This window comes from Triturus cristatus, chromosome 4_1 (genome assembly GCF_964204655.1).
Source record: "Triturus cristatus chromosome 4_1, aTriCri1.1, whole genome shotgun sequence".
In the NCBI taxonomy this organism is placed as follows: domain Eukaryota; kingdom Metazoa; phylum Chordata; class Amphibia; order Caudata; family Salamandridae; genus Triturus; species Triturus cristatus.
The window spans coordinates 193,938,211-193,961,592 of NC_140585.1; the positions used below are offsets into that span (position 1 = coordinate 193,938,211).

At 46.8% G+C, this 23,382-nt stretch overlaps 1 protein-coding gene across 1 annotated transcript in view; it reads right to left on the minus strand.

Annotated features, from left to right (window-relative positions):
* The window catches only part of LOC146853998 (membrane-spanning 4-domains subfamily A member 4A-like), a 173,868-nt gene that overhangs the window by 49,847 nt on the left and 100,639 nt on the right, over nucleotides 1-23,382 (minus strand). The window contains exons 4-5 of the mRNA XM_085650468.1: nucleotides 10,650-10,706; nucleotides 5,007-5,171 (exon numbers count right to left, since the gene is read on the minus strand). Coding sequence (XP_085506594.1) covers nucleotides 5,007-5,171; nucleotides 10,650-10,706 — 222 coding nt within the window. The remainder of the gene's footprint in view (nucleotides 1-5,006; nucleotides 5,172-10,649; nucleotides 10,707-23,382) is intronic.

Here is a 23,382-nt window from a genome sequence, read left to right on the forward strand (position 1 = left end):
GCCTTCTGGAGTCTTCTTTTTCTGCTGTGAAGCCTGACCCCCACCCTCTTTGGTTTGTTGGGGGCCTGTCGAAGACTTCTGGTCATTTTGTTCGTTCTTGTTACTACCCTTTTGGTCTGATTTCTTCTGACCACCCTGGTTCTGAGTCTGGTTCTGCTTGACCCTTGTTCTGACCCATCTGTCTGCCTTCTTTCCCAATTCTTGGGGAGAGGTCAGCTCCGAGTCGACAAGGTGCTGATGCAACAATTGGTTCTGACAGTTGTTTAAAATCTGTTCTCTCATGATAAGATTGTACAATCCTGTGTAATCAGTAACCTTGCTACCCAGCAACCATCCTTCCAAAGCCTTAGTGGCACAATCGACAAAGTCAGTCCAATCCTGAGACTGGATTTTCTGGGTGTCTCTGAACAGCACCCGGTACTGCTCAGTGGTTAAGCCGAACGCTTCAATCAGTGTATTTTTCAGGACTTGGTAGTTGTTAGCATCCTCAGCTCTCGTAGTGAGGAGCTTGTCTCGTCCTTTACCTTCAAAGGAGAGCCACAGTATAGCTGCCCACTGACTTGGGGGGACGCACTGGACAGTGCAGGCCCTCTCCAAAGCAGTTATCCACTTGTGGATGTCGTCCCCTTGTTTAAAGGGGGGCACTATTTTACTCAGGTGTCTAGTGTCTATACCCCTGTCTTTCTCTCTAATGAGAATGCTGCCACCAGTGGGATCTAACCCACTCAATTTCTGTTCTCGGGCCAAGGCAAGTCTTTCTTTGGCGAGGGCAAGTTCTTCCCGCTCGATCCTCAGATTGACTTCCCTCATCTTCGCTTCGTGCTCCCTTCTCTGAGGGGACGTCATTCCTCTCTGAGAAGATGCCTGAGAAACATGTGTTCGAACAGATCTGTTAGAGCCTCTCGAGAGAGACCTAACTCGTCTGTTCCCAAGGTTAAGCCTGCTTGAGCGTGGGCCCAGGGCTCCCCCAGTTCCATTCTCGTGCCTGCTTAAGTTGGTCCTTGTGAGCCTACTGACTACTACTGGACCTCCGTCTGCCTCGTCCCCTGCTAACTCTTCTTCCTCTTCCTCCTCACCATGGAGGTCAAGGTCAGGGTCGCCAAGGGTTCCCTCTAAGGGAGGCATGTCCCCATCAGGATTAGGGGGGCCTGTGTTAGAGGCCCTCCTAGCATCATAAGTCTCTAAGAGACCTATCAAAAACGTGATGGTAGGGTTAGAACCCTGGTTTAGCTTCCTGGAGGCACACAATTGTCTCATCTCCGTGAAGCTAAGAGCTGCATATCGTGACACGACCTGTGGAGGGTCAATGACCACTAAGGGAGTCTCCGCAGACTCTCCGTGGCCCGACATGCTTTCTAGTGAGGTGTAAGTGATGCACCTACCTACACTATGTGTTTCCCTACTGATCCCTTGCTAAGAGTTGTAGTCAGGGTGTGCTAGTCCCTGTTACACTACAACAGCTGGTTCAGTAGAACTCAGAGTATTCTAAGTTAAGTTATATGTACCTGGGTACTTATGTGATCTTTCAACTTGATATTCTTAGGATACGTGTGTGGTAAAACAACAGCAAGCTCAAATCCCAACCGCTGCTCACCAATGTGAGAAGTTGGCCTGATATGTAGTGCTCACTATTCTAGTGATCACTGTGTATCATTCCAAACGACCCTTATTGATGATTGGTTGTTAGTCAACCTTATAGACCAGCTATCCTAGTAGCGTGGACAAGAGCAGTCTTCAGGCTAAACTCGAGAGGGCGTGTTAAGCCAGCTGTTTACCACCACATATACCCCTTGAACGCCAAGTGAAAGGGCACCACACAAGTTGTTATGAAAATAACGTATATTTATTTATAACAAGACTACCCTGGCTCTTTATGAGTCAGGGAGCTAAGCACAATACAAAACTCTTAGGAAAATACTTCTGGTTGCACAATTTACACAAATGCCCGAAGGGCACGAAACCATTTACACTGCAAGTGGGAATGGGAGAGGTTAGAGACTCTGAATGTTACTGATTCCGGAGGAATCCGACCAGTTGGACTAAACGGGAAAGGAGCTGGACACTTGTAGAATGAACCTGAGGTGGAGCACCAAGATGCTCGAGTTACCTAGCCCAGAGGCTGCGGCTGCGTGGGGTTCAGCAAGATGTCGGGAGTCCTCGTTGTAGTCTCGGGAGCCTGAAAGAAGAAGTTGCTGGCAGGCGACCAGTGTCGATGTTCAGCGAGATCCAAGCCTGGATCGGTGATGAAGGAAACCTGAAAGCAGAGGGGACTCAGTTCTCAACCGCTAGCCAGCGATCGTGTGGGTACCAGGAAGGTACCGGATGAAGTCGCCTCGACCAGGTGAGTGGTTGACGTCGGACTCGGCTGTTCCTCGGACCAGGAGGCGCGGCGGCGACCAGGATGGAGGGCGAGCTGTCCCACAAAGGTGTCTGCTGTCGATGACGCTGGGCCCAGGAATGGGGCAGCAGATCTTGGCAGTGGCAAACCCACGCGGTGAAGTCAAGATGGCGTCGGGAGTGGACCAGGAGGGTCCGAGGTACTCCTCTGTTGAAGGGGAGCAAGAGCCAGTCTGGAGCAACCAGACCAGTGATACAAAACTGTCGTGGTGCGTCGTGAAGATGGCCACAAGCCGGTCGGCGAGTGGCCGGACAACGCGGTGAGCAGCAAGGAGCAGAAGGGCCCCCCACGCAGATCTCGTGGATGCTGGGGAGGCGGACTTCGGTGCTGGAGCCGCTCAGGGTTAGGGCTTCTCAAACCCTAGGTGCACTCACTCGAGGGTCCCTCGGTGGGCGTGCTAGATAAGCGTCGTGCAGGTTCTGAAGATGGCCGGTCCCGCAGGTCTCGTCACACCTACGAATCTCAGCTGGGCTGACGATGTAGGTAGAGGTCAGAGATGGCAGGGAATCCGGGTCTCGTCAAGCTGGGCAGTCTTGATCCGTAGGAGAGACGTACAGCAAACCGCAAGCGCTTAGGTGGTGCCTGCTGGTGCAGGGTGGCTACTCCTTAGCCACAAGGGAGAGTCTTCGGAAAAAGTCAAGAGTTCCTTTCGTGGAAAGTAGTTCAAGATTCAGAATTATCCAATTTGGGAAGGGGACTCGCTCCTACCTTTATTCTAGAAAAAGGGGCTGGCCCGTGACTAGGTCCTACCTATGGGTGGGACCAGGAGGGGGGTGGTTACACCCCTATCCTTTGTCCGGCTTCGCCCCAGCTCAGGGGCTGGGGTGCCCCCGAAACTGGTTTGAGCCGGGCTATGCACAGTGAGCACCGGGGTGCCACTTGCAATCACCTTCCTTTCAGCGCTGCCTACCTGGGATACACAAACCCTGTCTGGGATGGTGCTAACACCGCCCCCGACAGGAAACCCTTTGTCCAAGCTCCCCTCGCTGGAAGGTCCCCCAGCAGCAGGAGGTCAGACTTGTGTCTGGTGGCAGCATCCATTTTGTGATGCTGAGGCTTGAGTCAACTTTAACCGGGGTTCAAGGTTACTTCCATGTCGTGTCCCTCTAGAAGGGTGGAATGCTAACCCCGTTGCCAGAATTGGCGAGGGGTTCGTATTCCAATTCGTATGACACCTTACTCGACATGTGTGGGTGATGCGATGCCAAAGTTAGCAAATAACCGCGAGGATTATAATGCATGTTAAGGTAGATGGCACGCGTCACCATGGAACGGCTATTTAGGACTTGGTTCCGCAAGCCGTCGACGGGCTCAGCTCGCGCCAGAGCACCATCTCACATGATTCCCAGCACTCTGCCTTCAGGATCGATAAGGCCTGCCATAGGAGTGACTGATAGGAACACATGTGTCCATTTTAGGGTTAGGTATAGAAATACTACACCTACAGCAACGGGTGATTACACCACCTTGCCCCAGCTGTCGTGCAGCCAGTTGTGTCAGATTTGGGTGGCCATCCAGGGGTGGCATAATACATGCTGCAGCCCCTGGTAGGCCCTGGGTACACCGATGCCCTGGATACCTGTGGTATGCTGATACAGGGACTGATAAGGCGGCCCAGTTCCAATTAGTGGATGCACCTAATGTACATGTGTGCTAATTTCGAGAGAGAACAGCTAGGCTGTGGGTCTGATTGGCAGGCCCACAGCCAGGGAAAGTCGTAAACCAATGAAGCAAAAGCAAAAAATCTGGGTGATCGTAGGATTGCAGACCCTACTCTCCTACAACCTTCTCAAAGAACCCCAAGCTCAGCCTGCTGTTACAATATGGAGTTATTTAAAGTGGGTATCATCAACAAATTCTAATCTCTTGCAACAATAAGTGGAATCATTGGAGACACTGTGACGCTTCAGTGTTGCACACTTGGATTATGTTGTCCACTCAAAGGGCTCTTGGTGTACGCTATTGAGTCTCACAGAATCTCAAAGAGGCACCAGCAATTGTGTGTGCACTCTCAGGATGAGAAACATTCTTGCAGATTTTGAAATGCACTGTAGAATCTCATAGCCTCTCAAAGAAGCACCAGCAGTGGTTTTCTTGCTCATCCGGGATGAGGAAAACTCACGCTGATCTTGGACTGCACAACTCTCATAGACCCTTAAAGGAGCACCAGCAGTGGTGTGTGCACTTCCGGAGGAGAAAAACTCAAGCAGATCTTGGAATCCACGTAGAATCTATCTCAAAGACTCAATGAGGAACACTCAAGCAGATCTTGGAATGCACTTAAGACTCTCACAGGCTCTCAAACGAGCATTAGCAGTGGCTTGTGCACTTCCAGAATGAGGAACACTCAAGCAGATCTTGGAATGCACTGTAGAGCCTCATAGACACTAAAAGAAGCACCAGCAGTGGTGTGTGCACTTCCGGATGAGAAACATTTTAGCAGATCTTGGAATCAACGTAGAATCCATCTCATAGACTCAATGAGGAACACCCAAGCAAATCTTGGAATGCACTGTAGAGTCTCATAGACACTAAAAGAAGCACCAGCAATGGTCTATGAACAGCCATAGCGAGTAGCACTTGATTGGAATTTAGATAAATCACTTACCACCAAAGTGGCAGCCAAGTTCCTGGAGACGTCATCATCGAGTTCCTGATTCTGTGTTCCTCCATAGTAGATTAAGGAGGCGATGACCAGGTCGATTGCATACATGATGCCACTAACTAAGGCAGCCAAGGAGCTCACAATGTTCATTCCCAGACTTCCCTTCACCTGCACGAGAAGAAGCTTAGTGTTAGCACGCGCTTGTGCACTTTCATAGCATATTAACTTACACCCAGATATCAGCCCTTAATGCTCTTCTTTCTAATCCGGTCTATGGCAACTTAGATTTTTGTTTTCTTTGTTTTTAAAGCGTTAATTTTATTTGAGTCCCCTTCTTACTTCTTTAAAATCCTGTTTCACTTTTTCATAGTCTTTCTTCTTCTCTATATGCTTTATTTTCTCTGCCTACTTTCCCTCAGAGTCTTTGATGCATTGCTACACTCTCTGCTGAACAATTATTCTCTATGTCCTGCTTTATTTTACAGTACGTGTTTGTGTTATCTTTTTTCTCAGACTGACTGCTGCATTAGGTGGCTCCTGCATGCTCTCTGGTCTTTCAAGCCTCAAGTTGTTTCCTTCAAGCAACCTTGTCTAGGCTTTGCTTTGGAACTGTAATGTTGGCATTGCTGTTTTCTTGGTTGTCATGCATGCACAGCCTTCCTGATGTCTGTTCTTCTGTTGCTGTTGATGCTCACAAACTTATGTCTCTTATACTTACTCCACCAGTTTGAGCCAAGAAAGTGGGTGCCCTCCTTATGCTAGGCTTAATAAGGGAGCAAGGTAATACTTTAAACCAGCGGCAGCTCGTCCTCTGCGGTGGAGGAGTGTCGCTTCCCCCGCCAGCAGTGTAAAAATAAATAAAAAGAAAACAATAATAAGCCTGGGTTTATTATTGTTTTATTTAGTTTCCCGGTGAATCTTGGGGGCGGGGTTTAGGGGATGACGGGCACCAACGGGGAGTGATGCGCACTGCTGTCAGTGCGCATGACGGTTTGGCCAGCCTTCTCAGGCCGACCAAACCGTCATGCTCACTGAAGCTGTCTCTAACCCAGCTGCGTTGCTGGGTTGGAGACAGTAAGGCACAGGCTCCAGTCTCCTTGGGAGCACAAATCATCAGCGCTCAGGCCAATCCTGAAGCTGCTCTCATGCATGAGAGCAGCATCCTAAATGGCCGCATGTGAGTCTGGGAGCCTGTGCCTGAGTCTGAGTCTGAGAGCCTGTGCCTGCAGTGGAGCCACGAGAAGAGCAGAAGACTGGTGATGCGGCAGGCTGGAAATAAGTTCTTCATTTTGTTCTCCTTTTTTCATTTTTTTCATTGTTGTCTCTTTTCCACCATCCCAACCCCCACCTCTGCCCCGCCACTCTCCTCTGACACCATCCTCCAATGCTTTAAACAAGTACTAGGAGAACAAGGAAATGCCAGTGCTGATAAAGTTTTCGAAATGTCAATTCAATTCTACGTGGAAGATAAGACCAAACAACCACGGAAGAACTACTTAATAGTATTTATTTCATGAATTTTGTAGCTATTTTTTGTTAAACATACTTTTGTAGGTACAAAAATCAGAAGCCGTCAACAATTTGTGATACATGAACAATAAAACATTGCAGACAAACAAAGAAATTTTTTCCTAAACCTGGAAATCCTTTTTAGTGGCAGGTTAGAACCACAATGTACTGACACAAGGACAGGCAAACACTCATACACCACTCCTCAGACACACCCACAAACAATCAGACACATTTTCCTTCGGTAACCTATTTGTATATCTTCTTTTGATATTACCAGAAGGTTGAACAAAAACTGGTAGGATTTTTTGAGAAAATTATCTAAAGGTGCATGACCAACAATGTAAACCAATACATCATAGAGAACAGAGTTTTTTAGTGAATTCGAATGCACCAAACTTTATGTGTTAATGACACCAGTAATTGTTAACGCAAAACAACAGGTCGACGCGTTTCGAACCCCTTCTCCTTGGAAAGGGAGGGGTTCTCCTCAGGACCAAGACTCTACAAAACCAAAAGAAAGGGAGTGACTAGACCGAATCAGACGTACAAAAGAGCGTTCTACAACGCCCCTGTCTCCTATAACACTGGGCTAAACTTCTGCTTCCCGGTGCAAGACAAGCGTTCACCGTCGTGTACAAGGTAATTGCACGAACGTTCCCTTTCTTCCTATGACCACCGGAATAGCTCTTGAGACCGCGGGTCCGCCTAGAGTAATATGTCTTTTTGTTATATGCAGACTCGATGCCGCCGTCCTTACGCATAGAAATTAGTACTAGACGAGTCAAAAAAAGAAGAAAACTAAGGTACGTTCCCTCCTACTGCTGAAATTGTCACACTTTCATGTATAATTCGTCCAGTGATGTGAACACTCGACATTTTAGTACCACTGCATTTCTTCCATACAGAGTTCCCCGGCTTCAATTAAAACATGGGACTCGTCAATTTCTTCAAAAAGAAATCTATCAAGCCCTAAAGCGTACATTTTCGCCATAGTTGTGAGTAACCCACGTCCATTTACTGACTGTTCTGACTGTGATTGTACCTTTTACTTTGGTGTTTGCCTTACATGTTTGTGAGCACTGATACAGTCTTTTCTTGCTGTTGTAGTTGGCCAAGTTTGAAAAGGTGTGAGTCACTCAGCCACCCGGGTAAGACTTGTGTATATTTGGTTTTATTTATGAGCTTTCTGAAGCAGAGACAGGGGCGTTGTAGAACGCTCTTTTGTACGTCTGATTCGGTCTAGTCACTCCCTTTCTTTTGTTTTGTAGAGTCTTGGTCCTGAGGAGAACCCCTCCCTTTCCAAGGAGAAGGGGTTCGAAACGCGTCGACCTGTTGTTTTGCGTTAACAATTACTGGTGTCATTAACACATAAAGTTTGGTGCATTCGAATTCACTAAAAAACTCTGTTCTCTATGATGTATTGGTTTACATTGTTGGTCATGCACCTTTAGATAATTTTGTCCAAAAATCCTACCAGTTTTTGTTCAACCTTCTGGTAATATCAAAAGAAGATATACAAATAGGTTACCGAAGGAAAATGTGTCTGATTGTTTGTGGGTGTGTCTGAGGAGTGGTGTATGAGTGTTTGCCTGTCCTTGTGTCAGTACATTGTGGTTCTAACCTGCCACTAAAAAGGATTTCCAGGTTTAGGAAAAAATTTCTTTGTTTGTCTGCAATGTTTTATTGTTCATGTATCACAAATTGTTGACGGCTTCTGATTTTTGTACCTACAAAAGTATGTTTAACAAAAAATAGCTAAAAAATTCATGAAATAAATACTATTAAGTAGTACTTCCGTGGTTGTTTGGTCTTATCTTCCACGTAGAATTGAATTGAAATTTCGAAAACTTTATCAGCACTGGCATTTCCTTGTTCTCCTAGTTTATTGGGCCCAGCCTTGCTGATTAGAGCCACACCCTCATTTGTTCCCAGTTAAACAAGTACTGGCACTGGATCTTTTATGTGATAGGGCCTCCACAGGGCATCTGATTTGGTAGTGAGGCCCGCACGACTGCCTGTCTCCCTCAAAACTCTCACACCCCCAGTCTGCTTGCACCTAAGATTATCAAAGTAGAATCACAGTCACTGCACCGGGACCGGCAGTAACAGCACAGCATACAAACTCCCTCAAATCACATTCCTCAGAAGAAATGTAGGTTCAGAGAAATAATAAACACCCTGATATTGGTGCTAAGCCACACACCTAATACTGACTACTGAAGCCAAACACAATGTAGAGGCTCCGACTCTGAGACCTACAAATGCCATGCACTTGGAAATACCTTGAGCTCTGAGTCCTATACAAACTGGGCACCTGGCTATGGCTCCAACTCTGAGTCTTCTACAAGCTGTGCACCTGTTAATGGGTACAGCTCTGAGTCCTCTACAAGCTGTGCACCTGTTATGAACTCCAGCTCTGAGTCCTATACATGCCATACATCTGGTAATGGCTCCAGCTCTGAGTCCTATACAAGCCGAGCACCTTGTAATGGCTCCACCTCTGAGTCCTATACAAGCCGTGCACCTGGTAATGGCTGCAGCTCTGAGTCCTATACAAGCCGTGCACCTGGGAATGGCTGCAGCTCTGAGTCCTATACAAGCCATGTACCTGGTAATGGCTGCAGCTCTGAGTCCTATACAAGCCGTACACCTGGTAATGGCTGCAGCTCTGAATCCTATGCAAGCCATGCACATGGTAATGGCTGCAGCTCTGAATCCTATACAAGCCGTGCACCTGGTAATGGCTGCAGCTCTGAGTCCTATACAAGCCGTGCACCTGGTAATGGCTGCAGCTCTGAGTCCTATACAAGCCAGTCACCAGGTAATGACTCCGGCTTTGACATCTACTGAATCCAAGCACATGGTAATGACTACAGCTGGGTGTCCTATAAAAGCCATGTGCCTGGTAATAGCTCCAGCACTGAGTCCTATAGAATCCGGGCACCTGGTAATGACTCCAGCATTGAAATCTACGGAAGCCGTGCACATGGTAATGGGTCTAGCTTTGAGCTCAAAATATGCCAAGCACCTGGTAATGGCTCCAGCTCTGAGCCTTCTACAATCTGGGCACCTGGTAATGACTCTAGCTCTGAGTCCTATACAAGCCGTGCACCTGGTAATGACTCCATCTCTGAGTCCTATGCAATCTGGGCACGTGGTAGTGACTCTAGCTCTGAAATCTATGGAAGGCGTGCACATTGGTAATGGTTACAGCTCTGAGTCCTATACAAGCCATGCAGTCGGTAATGGGTTAAGCTCTGAATCCTATACTAGGCATGCACCTACTAATGAGCCCAGCTCAGAGCCCTATACAAGCCGTGAAACTGGTGATGGGCCTAGCTCTGGGCCCTATAGATGCCAAGTACATGGTAATGGGTCCAGCACTATGTTTTATGCAAGTCTTGCACCTTGTAGTGGCTCCACCTCTGAGTCCTATACATACCTCACACCTGAAACTGACTCCAGCTCTGATACCTTAATGATGCATCTTTGTAAATTTTCTTTAGGACAGAAACATACCCCCCCCCCCCCCTTTCTGGGAGGGAGAGGGGGGAAAGGACTTACTGTTTTAGGAATACCATAACTTGCTGGGATTCCTGTACCTAAACTACCCTAAACATCTACTGGAGTCACTTTTATTGAGCTTTTTAGTTGCAATAAGTTGAATGTATAACACTTGTCCATCTCTCGACATGTCAATCCCCGGAGAGGAAGGCACCAGGGGGCGACCGCCCCTGAGCCCACCACAGAAGAGCAGCAGCCGCTGATGACAGTTTCACATTGTGGAACCTGAGATTGTTCTGTAAAAAGTGTACTACCAACCCCAAAAGTTCTAGTGGTAGAGGTAAACACAAGGTATGGGCCTGTTGAGCACAAGAAGTTCAGATCAGGGGCTTGATCCACATATGGAGTACTGAGCAACACCACCGTGCATAAGATCCACACCACTTTGGTTGTCTCTGTGACCAACAACCACATCAATCTCCCTTCTGATTTGTGCAATACCACAGTTTACTCCATTGTAGTAAGCAGAACAGTATTCACATTCAGAGCATCAAATAACATGTTTACTTTTCGTCGGAATAACACGCAAAACATCAAGCACAGGGGGAATGCAACAAAAGTAATGCATACCAGACATAAGCTTTTGTTCCTCTCAGCTGCAGTGGACAGGGATCCTGAAATGATGAACTAAAAAGAAAAGAACATGAACTCTTTGTGATAATTCACGATCATCAACTAAACCAACATTTGTCGTCTACCAAGGCCACTTATGACACATTGTTCATGCTGTACTCTGTGACAGTAATAAGATGGAAGCACCATACAATATTGATCAAGTCAATTAAATACACCTTATACTCTGCTCTAGGGTGTTTATAGCAAAAAGGCAAGATAACCAGCTTCGCACCTCCGTGTACCATTACTGAGTGCAGTTGGGGTCGACTGGGGACCGATTCACAAAGGTAAACTTAGACTTCAGTCTAAGTGACACATTTACAAGCAGTTAACGCCACCAGAACGTCACTTTTTCTGACATTCTGGTGGCATTAATTCCTTTGACTTATTTACAAGGCGGCGTTAAGCCCCTTAATTTGGCTTAACGCCGCCTTCTATATAATGCCCCTATTCACACAGCACTCAGCGTGAAAGGGGCGTGCAATGAGTGTTGCAGTGGGCAGTCTGCCTTCTCTGGAAACGCTTCGTCCATCTGGAATACCCTGCCTAAAGACCTGCGCTGTAACCCCTCCTACTTCAACTTCAAAAAAGACCTTAAACTGTACATCCTCAACAAATATTGGGGTCCATAATACCTACCTCTGACACTGACTCCCACTCTGCTCCCCAGTCAGGTTCACCTCTATTGCCCTCCAATCTCTCTCCTCTCCATTCTCCCTCTTAACTCCCCGTCCTCACGCTACTCTCTCCACTCCCCTCCCCCTTAACCCCCCTCTCTGCCTCTATCTATACATCCTATATCTTTCCTTACACACGGCCTCCCACTGTTCTCCTAACTCCTAACTCCTATTCTCTTTTTCCCCTTCTTTTATCTTTTCTTTTTTCTTTTTCACCCACCCACCCTAGCCTAATTACTCATTGACCTCTTTAGCTTAATATAGTACTTATGTAAATAGCACTCGTATTTATCTGCTTTCTTTGGTGTAATGGTTCTTATTGCTATTTCTTTAATCAAATGTTTTTATTACCGTTCCTCCTCACACTCCTGTAAAGCGCCAGCGCTATATAAAACCTTTCAAATAAATAAATAAATACATTCTGCTGTAAGACCCATTACTTTTTTACGCTGACTCATATTTACAAGGTATGGGGCAGCGCCAAAAATACCACCAGGGAATACCTGGTCTTAAGCAGGCCATGCGAGGAGAAATTTTTTATTTCTCCTCATATTTTGCTCTTTCCATGTGTGCCGCATTCTGCAGCACAGATAGATTGAGCAAATCGCCTGTAAAGATTGTTTATGTGCAGGAAGGTGTCCCTTAAACAATTGCCCCTGCAGGGGAGGCACCCAAACAAAATGGTGATAGGGTGCCTGCACTGTCACTAGGCTGCTTTTTTAGCACCATCGCTAGGGGAAGCACATGGGTGCACCACACTCTTGTGAATATGGGGCATCCCTGCGTTTTTAAACTGTTGGAGCGCAGTGTTACCAATTTTGACGAAAAAGTGCGCTCCAGCTGTTTGCTGTTTTTTGGTGTTCACAAAGGTAAGTTAATACTGGTAACTCTAATACTACTAGTAAAGTCACTAGTAGAAACTTACCTTTGTGAATGCCATAAAGTAGTAGTAGTAAAGTCTCTAGTAGTAGCTTACCTTTGTGAATGCCATAAGGTAGCAGTAGTAAATTTACTAGTAGTAACCTACCTTTTTGAATGCCATAAAGTAGTAGTAGTAAAGTTACTAGTAGTAACTTAACTTTGTGAATGCCATAAGGTAGTAGTAGTAAAGTTACTAGTAGTAACTTACCTTTGTGAACACCAAAAAGTAGTATACTTAGACCTAAGTCTAAGTTTACCTTTGTAAATCGGGCCCTGGGACTGTGAGCATCAAGAGCAAAAAATGCTCTTCCTCCGGTGAGTGCGCTTGTTCAGGAAGTTTGCATATGAGCTGTGAACAGCACAACACAGCATAGTACAGCGTACTGTCTCACTCCCTGCTCTGTTTTTCGAGGCAAGTTCCTTAACCATTAAAGAGGAGGCCCAGAAGTCCTCCACAAGAGCGGCGGAATAAAAGACAACCTCACCTTGATAGGTGGACTACTATCGACTACTATGATATTGTGAAGATAAGATATATATATATTTTTTTTTCACCACAGCTTCCTTGTTCAGGAAAATGAAAACGCACTCACAGGAGTCAGCGTTTCCCCCGTTACTTTAATTAATTTTAACACCCAGGTCACAAAAAATACAGACGTGTTTCGTTATCAACTGATAACTTGCTCACGGTTGATATGACACAGTGTTCAAAACACCCAATTAAAAACAATTAAACAAACATCATGTGACTCGTGATGTCACCACAAAGGTGTGCAATGTATTCTGGTAATAGTAGGCAGAAGACGTTAAGTGTTTATTATTATGATGTTATATTTATTTGCGTTATTGATCATATCATTCTTAATTTGTTACTTTTCCAAAGTCTGTAATGATTTTATTTACCGCAAATATATAAGCTAAAAAAACGGGGGAAAAGTACCCCTATTAGTATCTCTAATGCTTATATTTTGACCATTCTTTATTTGTTGTTATTTATCCCCTCACTGAGATTCCCTTAGTCAAGGTGATACATTTTCCCAAAAGATTTAATTGTAACCATTGGATCCAATGTTGGTTTAGCGCTACATTGTAACGTACCAAACAAAAAGGACGATAGACGTCACTGTTTTGATCGCGCCCTCTAGTGGGCACTTCAATTCTATTATAGGTTGGCGGCAACTGACTTGCTTGTTCAAACCCAATCCTTTTTACAATAATTACTTTATTTGTTTTATTTGTTTATTCAAGCCCTCCAGTGGGCATTTAGGGTTCTTTGGCACAATTTTTATCAGTCCCTCCCTATAACGACAAATTTGTAAACAAAATCACGAAGTGGTTGTGATATATTGACGATCTTCTTATTGTGTGGGACGGAACAGCAAAGGAATTTGAGGAATATTTCAAATATTATCGTATCTGTCAGGGGGGGCTGGCAACTTGCAAGTTCCTTCTCGGAGCAGCAGATTTGTTAGCGCAAGATAGCTCAGATAAAGAACTTTTCATCCTTACAGTAACTTCTCCAGCTGCATTCCTACAGGATGTGTACAAAGGCCGGTCCTGGGTGTTGTGGGATGTTTGCGACCCTGGTCATCATGGATGAGATGCCCAGCACGTGGCACATGGGCGGGTTCACTGTGTGATACATTGCCAAACAGCTGCTCCTCCCTCCCACAAGCCCCCTCACTTTTGTGCGCTGAGCTGTTGTATCCCGTGCACTCCTACGGCACACCATTATAATGCCTATTCGTGCATGTCCTGCGGCATTCCAATCACACCGTGACACTGCCGCGTGGAGGTGGTGCATGCCACTTTACAATGTCGACTGTTGCGGCCCTTGTGGTGGCCACAGCAGAACGCAGAGACACACTTACCGCACTTCTTGCACATGGACATGTGTGAGACACCCCGTTCCCTTTGCTGCTTGTGCATGCAGGAAGATGCATGCGTAGCTACATCTCCAGGCTCACTGCCAACGCTGAGATGACATGGTAACGTCCGCTGAAGACAGCACACTGTGATGTTGCAGGGTCCGTGACTATCATGCTAACACAATGACCACACGGACATACTTGCTCAGATGCGGGTTCGGGGGGCGTTGGCGGTCCTGGGGTTGTTGTGATGAGTGTTATGACCCTCATGGGTATCCATGTATAATGCTCATTGGCTCTATGGCACCTGTGGGTGTTCAGGTGTGGCTCTTGGATGTGTTCCCTTTCATGCTGCAGGTAGTCGTCCTGCTTAACACCAGCAGAAAGGAGGTGTAAAATCTCTGGTGCTAACGCGGCTTATCGCTGGAATTTGCATCGCATCGCAGTTTTTGCCTTTCGTTGTGAAAGTTGTGATGTGGTTTTTTCGTGTACAGAAAAATAAATGAACTGGTCAGTGTATTCCGTCAAGATCCAGCACCTGACCCACTATTCCCAATCAATATAAATACAATGAGATTTGTTCATTGATTTTGTGTGTACACTGTAAATGCACCCACTACCACAGTGCAATTCAATACAGGATTTTAGTATTTAGAATAAATCGCAAAGGTGCACCTTGTGTGTTTCTGTATGGGAACGCCTACTCTGCATCTCATTATCAGCACTTTATTGCAACTACAGTTGAGATAAATCTAAAACACTATTCAGAAGCTGGTGCAAACTGCAGACATCAGCAGTATTCCCGCGATAACTGCCCCAAAATTTAACACCATGGTGGGCACCACCAAATAACAGTAATAAGAACGAGAAAGAGTCACACAGCACTTAAGTAACAACCAAAAACTTTATTGAATTGTTTTTTTTTCTCCAAACTTTAATTTTTCGTAAACGTATATATAAAGGATAAAGTAAATTTAACAAAATGAACACAAAACAACAAGGTGGATGACTCCTGTTGGGACCATGAATGTTGGCGACGCAGCCTGGAAAATAAAGCACAAAATAAGGATGTGTGTAATGCGCATATCAAAGGAGCGAGACACAGAGAAGGAAAAAAAAGCTAGAGATAAAAACAGATGGAAGGAAAGAAAGGGAGTGAGAAAGTGAGAAGGGAGATAGAGAAAGAGAAGGAAAGGAAGGAAGAGAGTGAGAGAGAGGGAAGTGAGAGAGAGAGAGAGATACTGCCACCCCTGCGCATCCATGACCAAATATTTGCCTGCTGCCACCGAAGTGTTTACCAGTGGGCACTCCACGTGCCCGTCAAAGCTGCACGGCCCGGCAGATCTCACAGATGTCGCTGAGTCCTGAGTCATGAATGGCGGAGACCACATCAGTTTTTAGTGCCGTTAACCATGTGCAACGCAAGTCAGCACCACGTGGTGGTAGGCCGCTGACGGCCATACAATTTAGGATGCGACTAACCCTGTGCAACTCAAGTCGGTGCCACGTGTAGGTAGGCCCCTGACGGCCACATCAGCTTCGGGTGGCACTAACCCTGTGCAAGTCAAGTCCGCGCCATGTGGTAGTAGGCCCCTGACGGCCATACAGCTCAGGGTGCGACTAACCCTCTGCACAACTCTTCATGGACTCTTTATGATTCAGACCCGTGGAGCGTCCGCCATCCAGTCACCACCAGCAATAAAGGATGTGAAGTTGTCGATGCATTATATTTGTGTGGTCACATGGCCTGTGACGCATATGCTAGATGGGTGTGGTGTTTGTGCAAACCTGCCCTCAGGGAGTGGCCGTGACATGTTGACAACTAGAGCACTGACCTGCACACCAACAGCGAGTACGCCTGCGTCAGGTATCTATGTGGGGGTGTGAAAACGTGTTTTCCCAATGGATTTTCCAAAGGAAACTTTAGAAAAGGCTACAGGTCAAACTGATGAACGGAATTACACCAAATTTGGTAGGGAGAAAGGTCATGGTCCAGAAAGCGCGCTTTCTTGCATCGAGTGAAAATATAAAAGAAAGGTCCCAGGGGCAATTTAATATACCAGAGCTCTGTCTGTGTGAGATAACCCTTTCACGCTCCCTCTTCCCAACATCACCATTTCGCAGCTGTAGCGTTAGAAGCCAGTCCGTCGGCTCGCAGCTCTCTACCTTCGCGAGCTAGTACGCTGCTGTGCCTGTACCTCTGTGAGCTACTACACTGCTGTTCCTTTGTGAGCGGACTGTTCGTAGTACTGTGAGTCGACCGGACAGGCCGCAGTTGTCCCTCTGCGACCCTGGGTGCGAACTGTTCATAAGTCACACTACATAAGCATTGAAAAGCCATTTTGTGATTCAGTTCGTCAGCTGGCATCTGTCCGAGGCATTTCTGAAAACATACTGGAGTTCTTTCTGTGAGAGATACCCCTTTCACGCTGCCTCTCCCCACATCAGCAGGTAACGCACTCTCTTCCCACATTACCAACATACCCCCAACAACCTTATTGGGCCCAGAATTGTTCCTGTGCGGTTGGCCAAAGAAGAATCTTAGTCATGTATAGATTTACATATAAAACATTTTATTTAACAAAACAACAACAAATAAAACTGAAGGGAGTCTGGGGCTGTGGTCGCTGCCACGAGGTTGGGGTTACTGCCATTCAGGACACAGGACACAGTTACACAAGTGGGATCGGCTTGTGTTGGTCAGGGTTAGTGGCACCACGTGTCGCCGGCCTTGCATATGGAAATATGCCTAACTGATCAAAGGGAGTATGCTGCTGTGGTCGCTGCCACGGACTTGGGGTCACTGCCATTCAGGACACAGGACACAGTTACACAAGTGGGATCGGCTTGTGTTGAACAGTGTTAGTGGCACCACATGTCACCGGCCATTCATATGGAAATCTGCCTAACTGATCAAAGGGAGTATGCTGCTGTGTTCGCTGCCACAGACTTGGGGTCACTGCCATTCAGGACACAGGACACAGTTACACATGTGGGATCGGTTTGTGTTGAACAGGGTTACTGGCACCATGTGTCGCCGGCCTTGCATATGGAAACATGCCTAACTGATCAAAGGGAGTATGCAGCTGTGGTCGCTGCCACAGACTTGGGGTCGCTGCCATTCAGGACTCCTGACACAGTTACACATGTGGGATCGGCTTCTGTTGAACAGGGTTAGTGGCACCATGTGTTGCGGCTTGCGTTGAATTCTGCCTGAATAAGTCCACGTGATGATGACTTGTGGTGCAGTGAGTTAGTGGCACCTGAAGCACTCAACGTGTGCGCACCCTGCGTAATGCGTGGTCCGGGCGGGCCTCACTGGTAGCAATGTCTTTACATGCTTTGAAAGAATCTTCATAGCAGTCAAAATCTCCAAGTAATTCCATTTCAGTCCTCCAAGGTTTGAAGAGTTGGAGAAGAGCTAAATAGAAAAACTCTCTCTTATCTGGAGTATCACAACTTAATTTCCTGTGATTAATCAAATTTCCTTTGGCATTCTTTAAGAAACATCCATCAGATCCAATTACAGCATATATCCCTTCATTTATTTTTTCTGTAACATTTTTTCTAAAACTATAATGTTGCAGTATTTCATATAGACATATGTTTTCCAGGTATGGACTTTTATTTGGATAGTATGGGAGGAACAGTAATTGAGTTATCTGCAACATATTGTATGTCCATATTTGCATTCCAGATCTTCAAAATTACTGGATTGTAATCAATAATGTACTTCAATTCTTCTGTTCTTTTTATTTTATTAGTATTTTTGGGTGATTTTCGAGTGATAGTATGCCTCACTGCTGACATAAAACTGTTCACTCTTTCTTGCGATGACTTATGGTGCACTGAGTTAGTAGTACCTTTGGCGCTCAGCGTGTACATACCCTGCGATGATACGTTGTCCGGTAGGGCCGCACTCGGACCAATGTCTTTTGTCTATTGAATTCTGCCTCAGTAAGGCGACGTGTCGATGTCTTGTGGTGCACTGAGTTAGTAGTACCTTTGGCACTCAGCGTGTACATACCCTGCGATGATACGTTGTCCGGTAGGGCCGCACTCGGACCAATGTCTTTTGTCTATTGAATTCTTCCTCAGTAAGGCGACGTGTCGATGTCTTGTGGTGCACTGAGTTAGTAGTACCTTTGGCGCTCAGCGTGTACGTGCCCTGCGATGATGCGTTGTCCGGGAGGGCCGCACTCGGACCAATGTCTTTTGTCTATTGAATTCTGCATCAGTAAGGGCACGTGGCGATGACTTGTAGTGCACTGGGTTAATAGTACCTTTGGCGCTCAGCGTGTACATACCCTGCGATGATGTGTTGTCCGGGAGGGCCGCACTCGGACCAATGTCTTTTGTCTATTGGATTCTGCCCCAGTAAGGCCACGTGGCGATGACTTGTGGTGCACTGAGTTAGTGGCATCTGAAGTACTCAGCGTGCGCGCACCCTGCGATGATGCGTGGTCCAAGAGGGCCGCACTGGGAGTAATGTATCTTGCGTACTGCACTGCGTCATCTGCAATCGCTACTCCATCTGAATTGTGAGGCCTGCTGTCTGCAGTGTAGATCGAAGGCAGTAGTCTGTACAGACTTAAGTCTGCGGTGCTGTGCGGCTGGGTTCGCAGGGGGCCTGTGTCGAGGAAACCCGCGGTCATGGCAGCAGCCTCGTGGCAGGGTGAGACCCGCCACTCTGGCGCAGTCGTTGGTCTTCACAGTTCACAGGTGAACCACGCCAGAACCCCGGCCTATTTATGCACACTCGGACGCTGAAGGGGCGTACGTCAGACCAGCCCACTCCGGTTATGCTTATGCTTACAGGGGGGGATGATACAGCTACATGACTGAGGTTCACTGTCCACAACACTACAAGTACCAGTAGTATTTGTGCACATGGAGAGGTGTGTGTTCTGCATACTGAGATGTGTCCAGCACATCACTGCTACACTTTGCATTGTGTGCATTGTTATTCATTGGTGAATTGCTTCCTTCACATATAGTTTGTTCACACTTGTCCCAATATTCAGCTATTGTGTGGCTGAGGGGCCATGCCGTTTCCGGAAAGTTTGTTGTCTTGTTCTGCGCTGCCTCGGTGGTAGGTGGGGGTTTTGGGGATGGTGGTGGGTGTTGTGGCGTTCTTGGGTGTCGGAGCTGCTTGATCAGTAGGTCTATGATGTGGCTCTGGGCTGGGCTCCCTTTCATACTGTATGTAGTTGTTTAATATTTAAAAAACAAGAAGACATTAAATAATAAATAAAAAAATACAAAAACTATTTTTAGGATATTAAAGTTACAAAATATCATTTTTTTTTCAAAATATAGGTTTTATGAACATTATAATTAGAAATTAGCATTTAAAAAATCTTTGAAATTCACTGAAAAAACCATAGGTTTCAGGCATGTTATGGTTAGAAATTAGCATTTAAAAAACCTTTGAAATTCACTGAAAAAATCATTGGTTTCAGGCACGTTATAGTTTGAAATTAGCATTTAAAAAACCTTAGAAATGCACTGAAAAAGCCATAGGTTTCAGGGACGTTATAGTTACTTGGACATTTGACTCATATAAAACCAGAGAAATTTGCCCGTTATAGTTAGTTGAGCTAGCTATAACTGGCGCGCTCGCAATGCACTGGTAATGACGTCACATATTACATCATTCATGACATGGTCAGTGACATCACTCATGACATCACTAAACCCATCTCAAATGACATCACTGATGACATCACTGATGACATCATCCAGTGAATGTGTGTTTCTGTAAAGTTTAAATATTTTTCATATATATCTATGCCGAGGTCTATTGAAGAATGAGTGGATGTAGAAGTGCCTGAATGGATTATTTAGTAGCTGCGTGACTGACTGATTGAACGTATGTTACTGAATGCATGGGTTAGTGACTAAACTGTGTGAATGTCTATATTAGTCTCTCAGTTGGTGTGTAAGCAGGTGCATGGGTTGGTGAGTAGCTACATCAGTGTCTATATGGGTCTATATAGGTTATTGATTGATTGTATGAGTATCTGTATGGGTGTCTGAGTGTCTATGTGAGTGGGTGGGCGGTGTCTAACTCTGCATACATGTCTGAATGGCTGATTTACTAGTTGTATAGATTCAAAAGTGCATCTTGGAAGGGCTGTATGGGTAGCTGACTGTGTGTACAGGTGTGTTGATTAGTGAATTGTTGCCTCAGAGGTCCCCTAGGGGCCAACTAGCCCACCAGGTACCACCAGGTACCTCCAGTAAGCGCCACGGAGCTGCGTTGCAGAGTGTTGTAAAAAGGGGTGTGGCCTCTGAACACCGCTCTGCAACGCAGCTGCCTGGTGCATACTGGAGGTACCTGGTGGGCTAGTTGGCCGCCAGGGGACCTCAGGATTCAAGGGGACTTAATCCCCCAACTTACAACACACCACGGGGCGCGTTTGCACAGTGGTGAAGGTAGGGGGCGGGGCCTGAGGTGATATGTGTGCAAACACGCCCTGTGGAGCGTTTTAAGTTGGGGAATTGATTCCTCTTCAATCCAGAGGTACCCTAGGGGCCAACTAGCCCACCAGGTACCTCCAGTAAGCGCCACGGAGCTGCGTTGCAGTGTGTTGTAAAAAGGGGCGTGGCCTCTGAACACCTCTCTGCAACGCAGCTCCCTGGCGCATACTGGAGGTACCTGGTGGGCTAGTTGGCCCCTAGGGGACCACAGGATTGAAGAGGAATCAATACCCCAACATAAAACGCGCCACAGGGCGTGTTTGCACACGTCACCTCAGGCTCCGCCCCCTTCCTTCACCATTGTACAAATATTCCTCTAAAATCAGCCGAAGTACGAATTCCGATTTACACACCTATTATCAGGAGAGAACCCAGGGCTGCATCTTTTAGCCCAGCACTGACCCTGAAAAGTAATTCTAAGCATACTTACCAGTAACTTGTATTTCCTTCCATAGGAATCCATTGTGTGGTTTTCAGCAGAAAAGTTTCTAAGTGTCCATTTTTTAAACGTACAAATATTCCTCTAAAATCAGCCGAACTACGAATTCTGATTTACTCACCTGTTATCAGGAGGGAACCCAGTGCTGCATCTTTTAGACCAGTACAAAAGGGGGTGGTGATGGACGGAGCATCAGAACCAATCAAACACTCACACCCAGTCAACAGATCTGGGTTTGATCCATCACCATTTTTTAGCCCACTCTGCCACCCCAGTTCAGACATGGCCATATGCAAATCAGTCTGACCCTGTGCCTCATGGGACCAGTCCAGCCCTAACTGCAAAGCCATGCCTTCCCTGGACCAGAAACAAGCTTCCTAGGACCGGTTTCTGGCATTTCAGCCATCTTCAGCCAGGCTTGCTTGAATCCAGTGGCAAAGTGAGCAAGGGACTCACGTCTGAGCATACCCTGCCAACTTATGGCGAACAAAGCAGTACAAAAGGGGGTGGTGATGGACGGAGCATCAGAACCAATCAAACACTCACACCCAGTCAACAGATCTGGGTTTGATCCATCACCATTTTTTAGCCCACTCTGCCACCCCAGTTCAGACATGGCCATATGCAAATCAGTCTGACCCTGTGCCTCATGGGACCAGTCCAGCCCTAACTGCAAAGCCATGCCTTCCCTGGACCAGAAACAAGCTTCCTAGGACCGGTTTCTGGCATTTCAGCCGTCTTCAGCCAGGCTTGCTTGAATCCAGTGGCAAAGTGAGCAAGGGACTCACGTCTGAGCATACCCTGCCAACTTATGGCGAACAAAGCAGTACAAAAGGGGGTGGTGATGGACGGAGCATCAGAACCAATCAAACACTCACACCCAGTCAACAGATCTGGGTTTGATCCATCACCATTTTTTAGCCCACTCTGCCACCCCAGTTCAGACATGGCCATATGCAAATCAGTCTGACCCTGTGCCTCATGGGACCAGTCCAGCCCTAACTGCAAAGCCATGCCTTCCCTGGACCAGAAACAAGCTTCCTAGGACCGGTTTCTGGCATTTCAGCCGTCTTCAGCCAGGCTTGCTTGAATCCAGTGGCAAAGTGAGCAAGGGACTCACGTCTGAGCATACCCTGCCAACTTATGGCGAACAAAGCAGTACAAAAGGGGGTGGTGATGGACGGAGCATCAGAACCAATCAAACACTCACACCCAGTCAACAGATCTGGGTTTGATCCATCACCATTTTTTAGCCCACTCTGCCACCCCAGTTCAGACATGGCCATATGCAAATCAGTCTGACCCTGTGCCTCATGGGACCAGTCCAGCCCTAACTGCAAAGCCATGCCTTCCCTGGACCAGAAACAAGCTTCCTAGGACCGGTTTCTGGCATTTCAGCCGTCTTCAGCCAGGCTTGCTTGAATCCAGTGGCAAAGTGAGCAAGGGACTCACGTCTGAGCATACCCTGCCAACTTATGGCGAACAAAGCAGTACAAAAGGGGGTGGTGATGGACGGAGCATCAGAACCAATCAAACACTCACACCCAGTCAACAGATCTGGGTTTGATCCATCACCATTTTTTAGCCCACTCTGCTACCCCAGTTCAGACATGGCCATATGCAAATCAGTCTGACCCTGTGCCTCATGGGACCAGTCCAGCCCTAACTGCAAAGCCATGCCTTCCCTGGACCAGAAACAAGCTTCCTAGGACCGGTTTCTGGCATTTCAGCCGTCTTCAGCCAGGCTTGCTTGAATCCAGTGGCAAAGTGAGCAAGGGACTCACGTCTGAGCATACCCTGCCAACTTATGGCGAACAAAGCAGTACAAAAGGGGGTGGTGATGGACGGAGCATCAGAACCAATCAAACACTCACACCCAGTCAACAGATCTGGGTTTGATCCATCACCATTTTTTAGCCCACTCTGCCACCCCAGTTCAGACATGGCCATATGCAAATCAGTCTGACCCTGTGCCTCATGGGACCAGTCCAGCCCTAACTGCAAAGCCATGCCTTCCCTGGACCAGAAACAAGCTTCCTAGGACCGGTTTCTGGCATTTCAGCCGTCTTCAGCCAGGCTTGCTTGAATCCAGTGGCAAAGTGAGCAAGGGACTCACGTCTGAGCATACCCTGCCAACTTATGGCGAACAAAGCAGTACAAAAGGGGGTGGTGATGGACGGAGCATCAGAACCAATCAAACACTCACACCCAGTCAACAGATCTGGGTTTGATCCATCACCATTTTTTAGCCCACTCTGCCACCCCAGTTCAGACATGGCCATATGCAAATCAGTCTGACC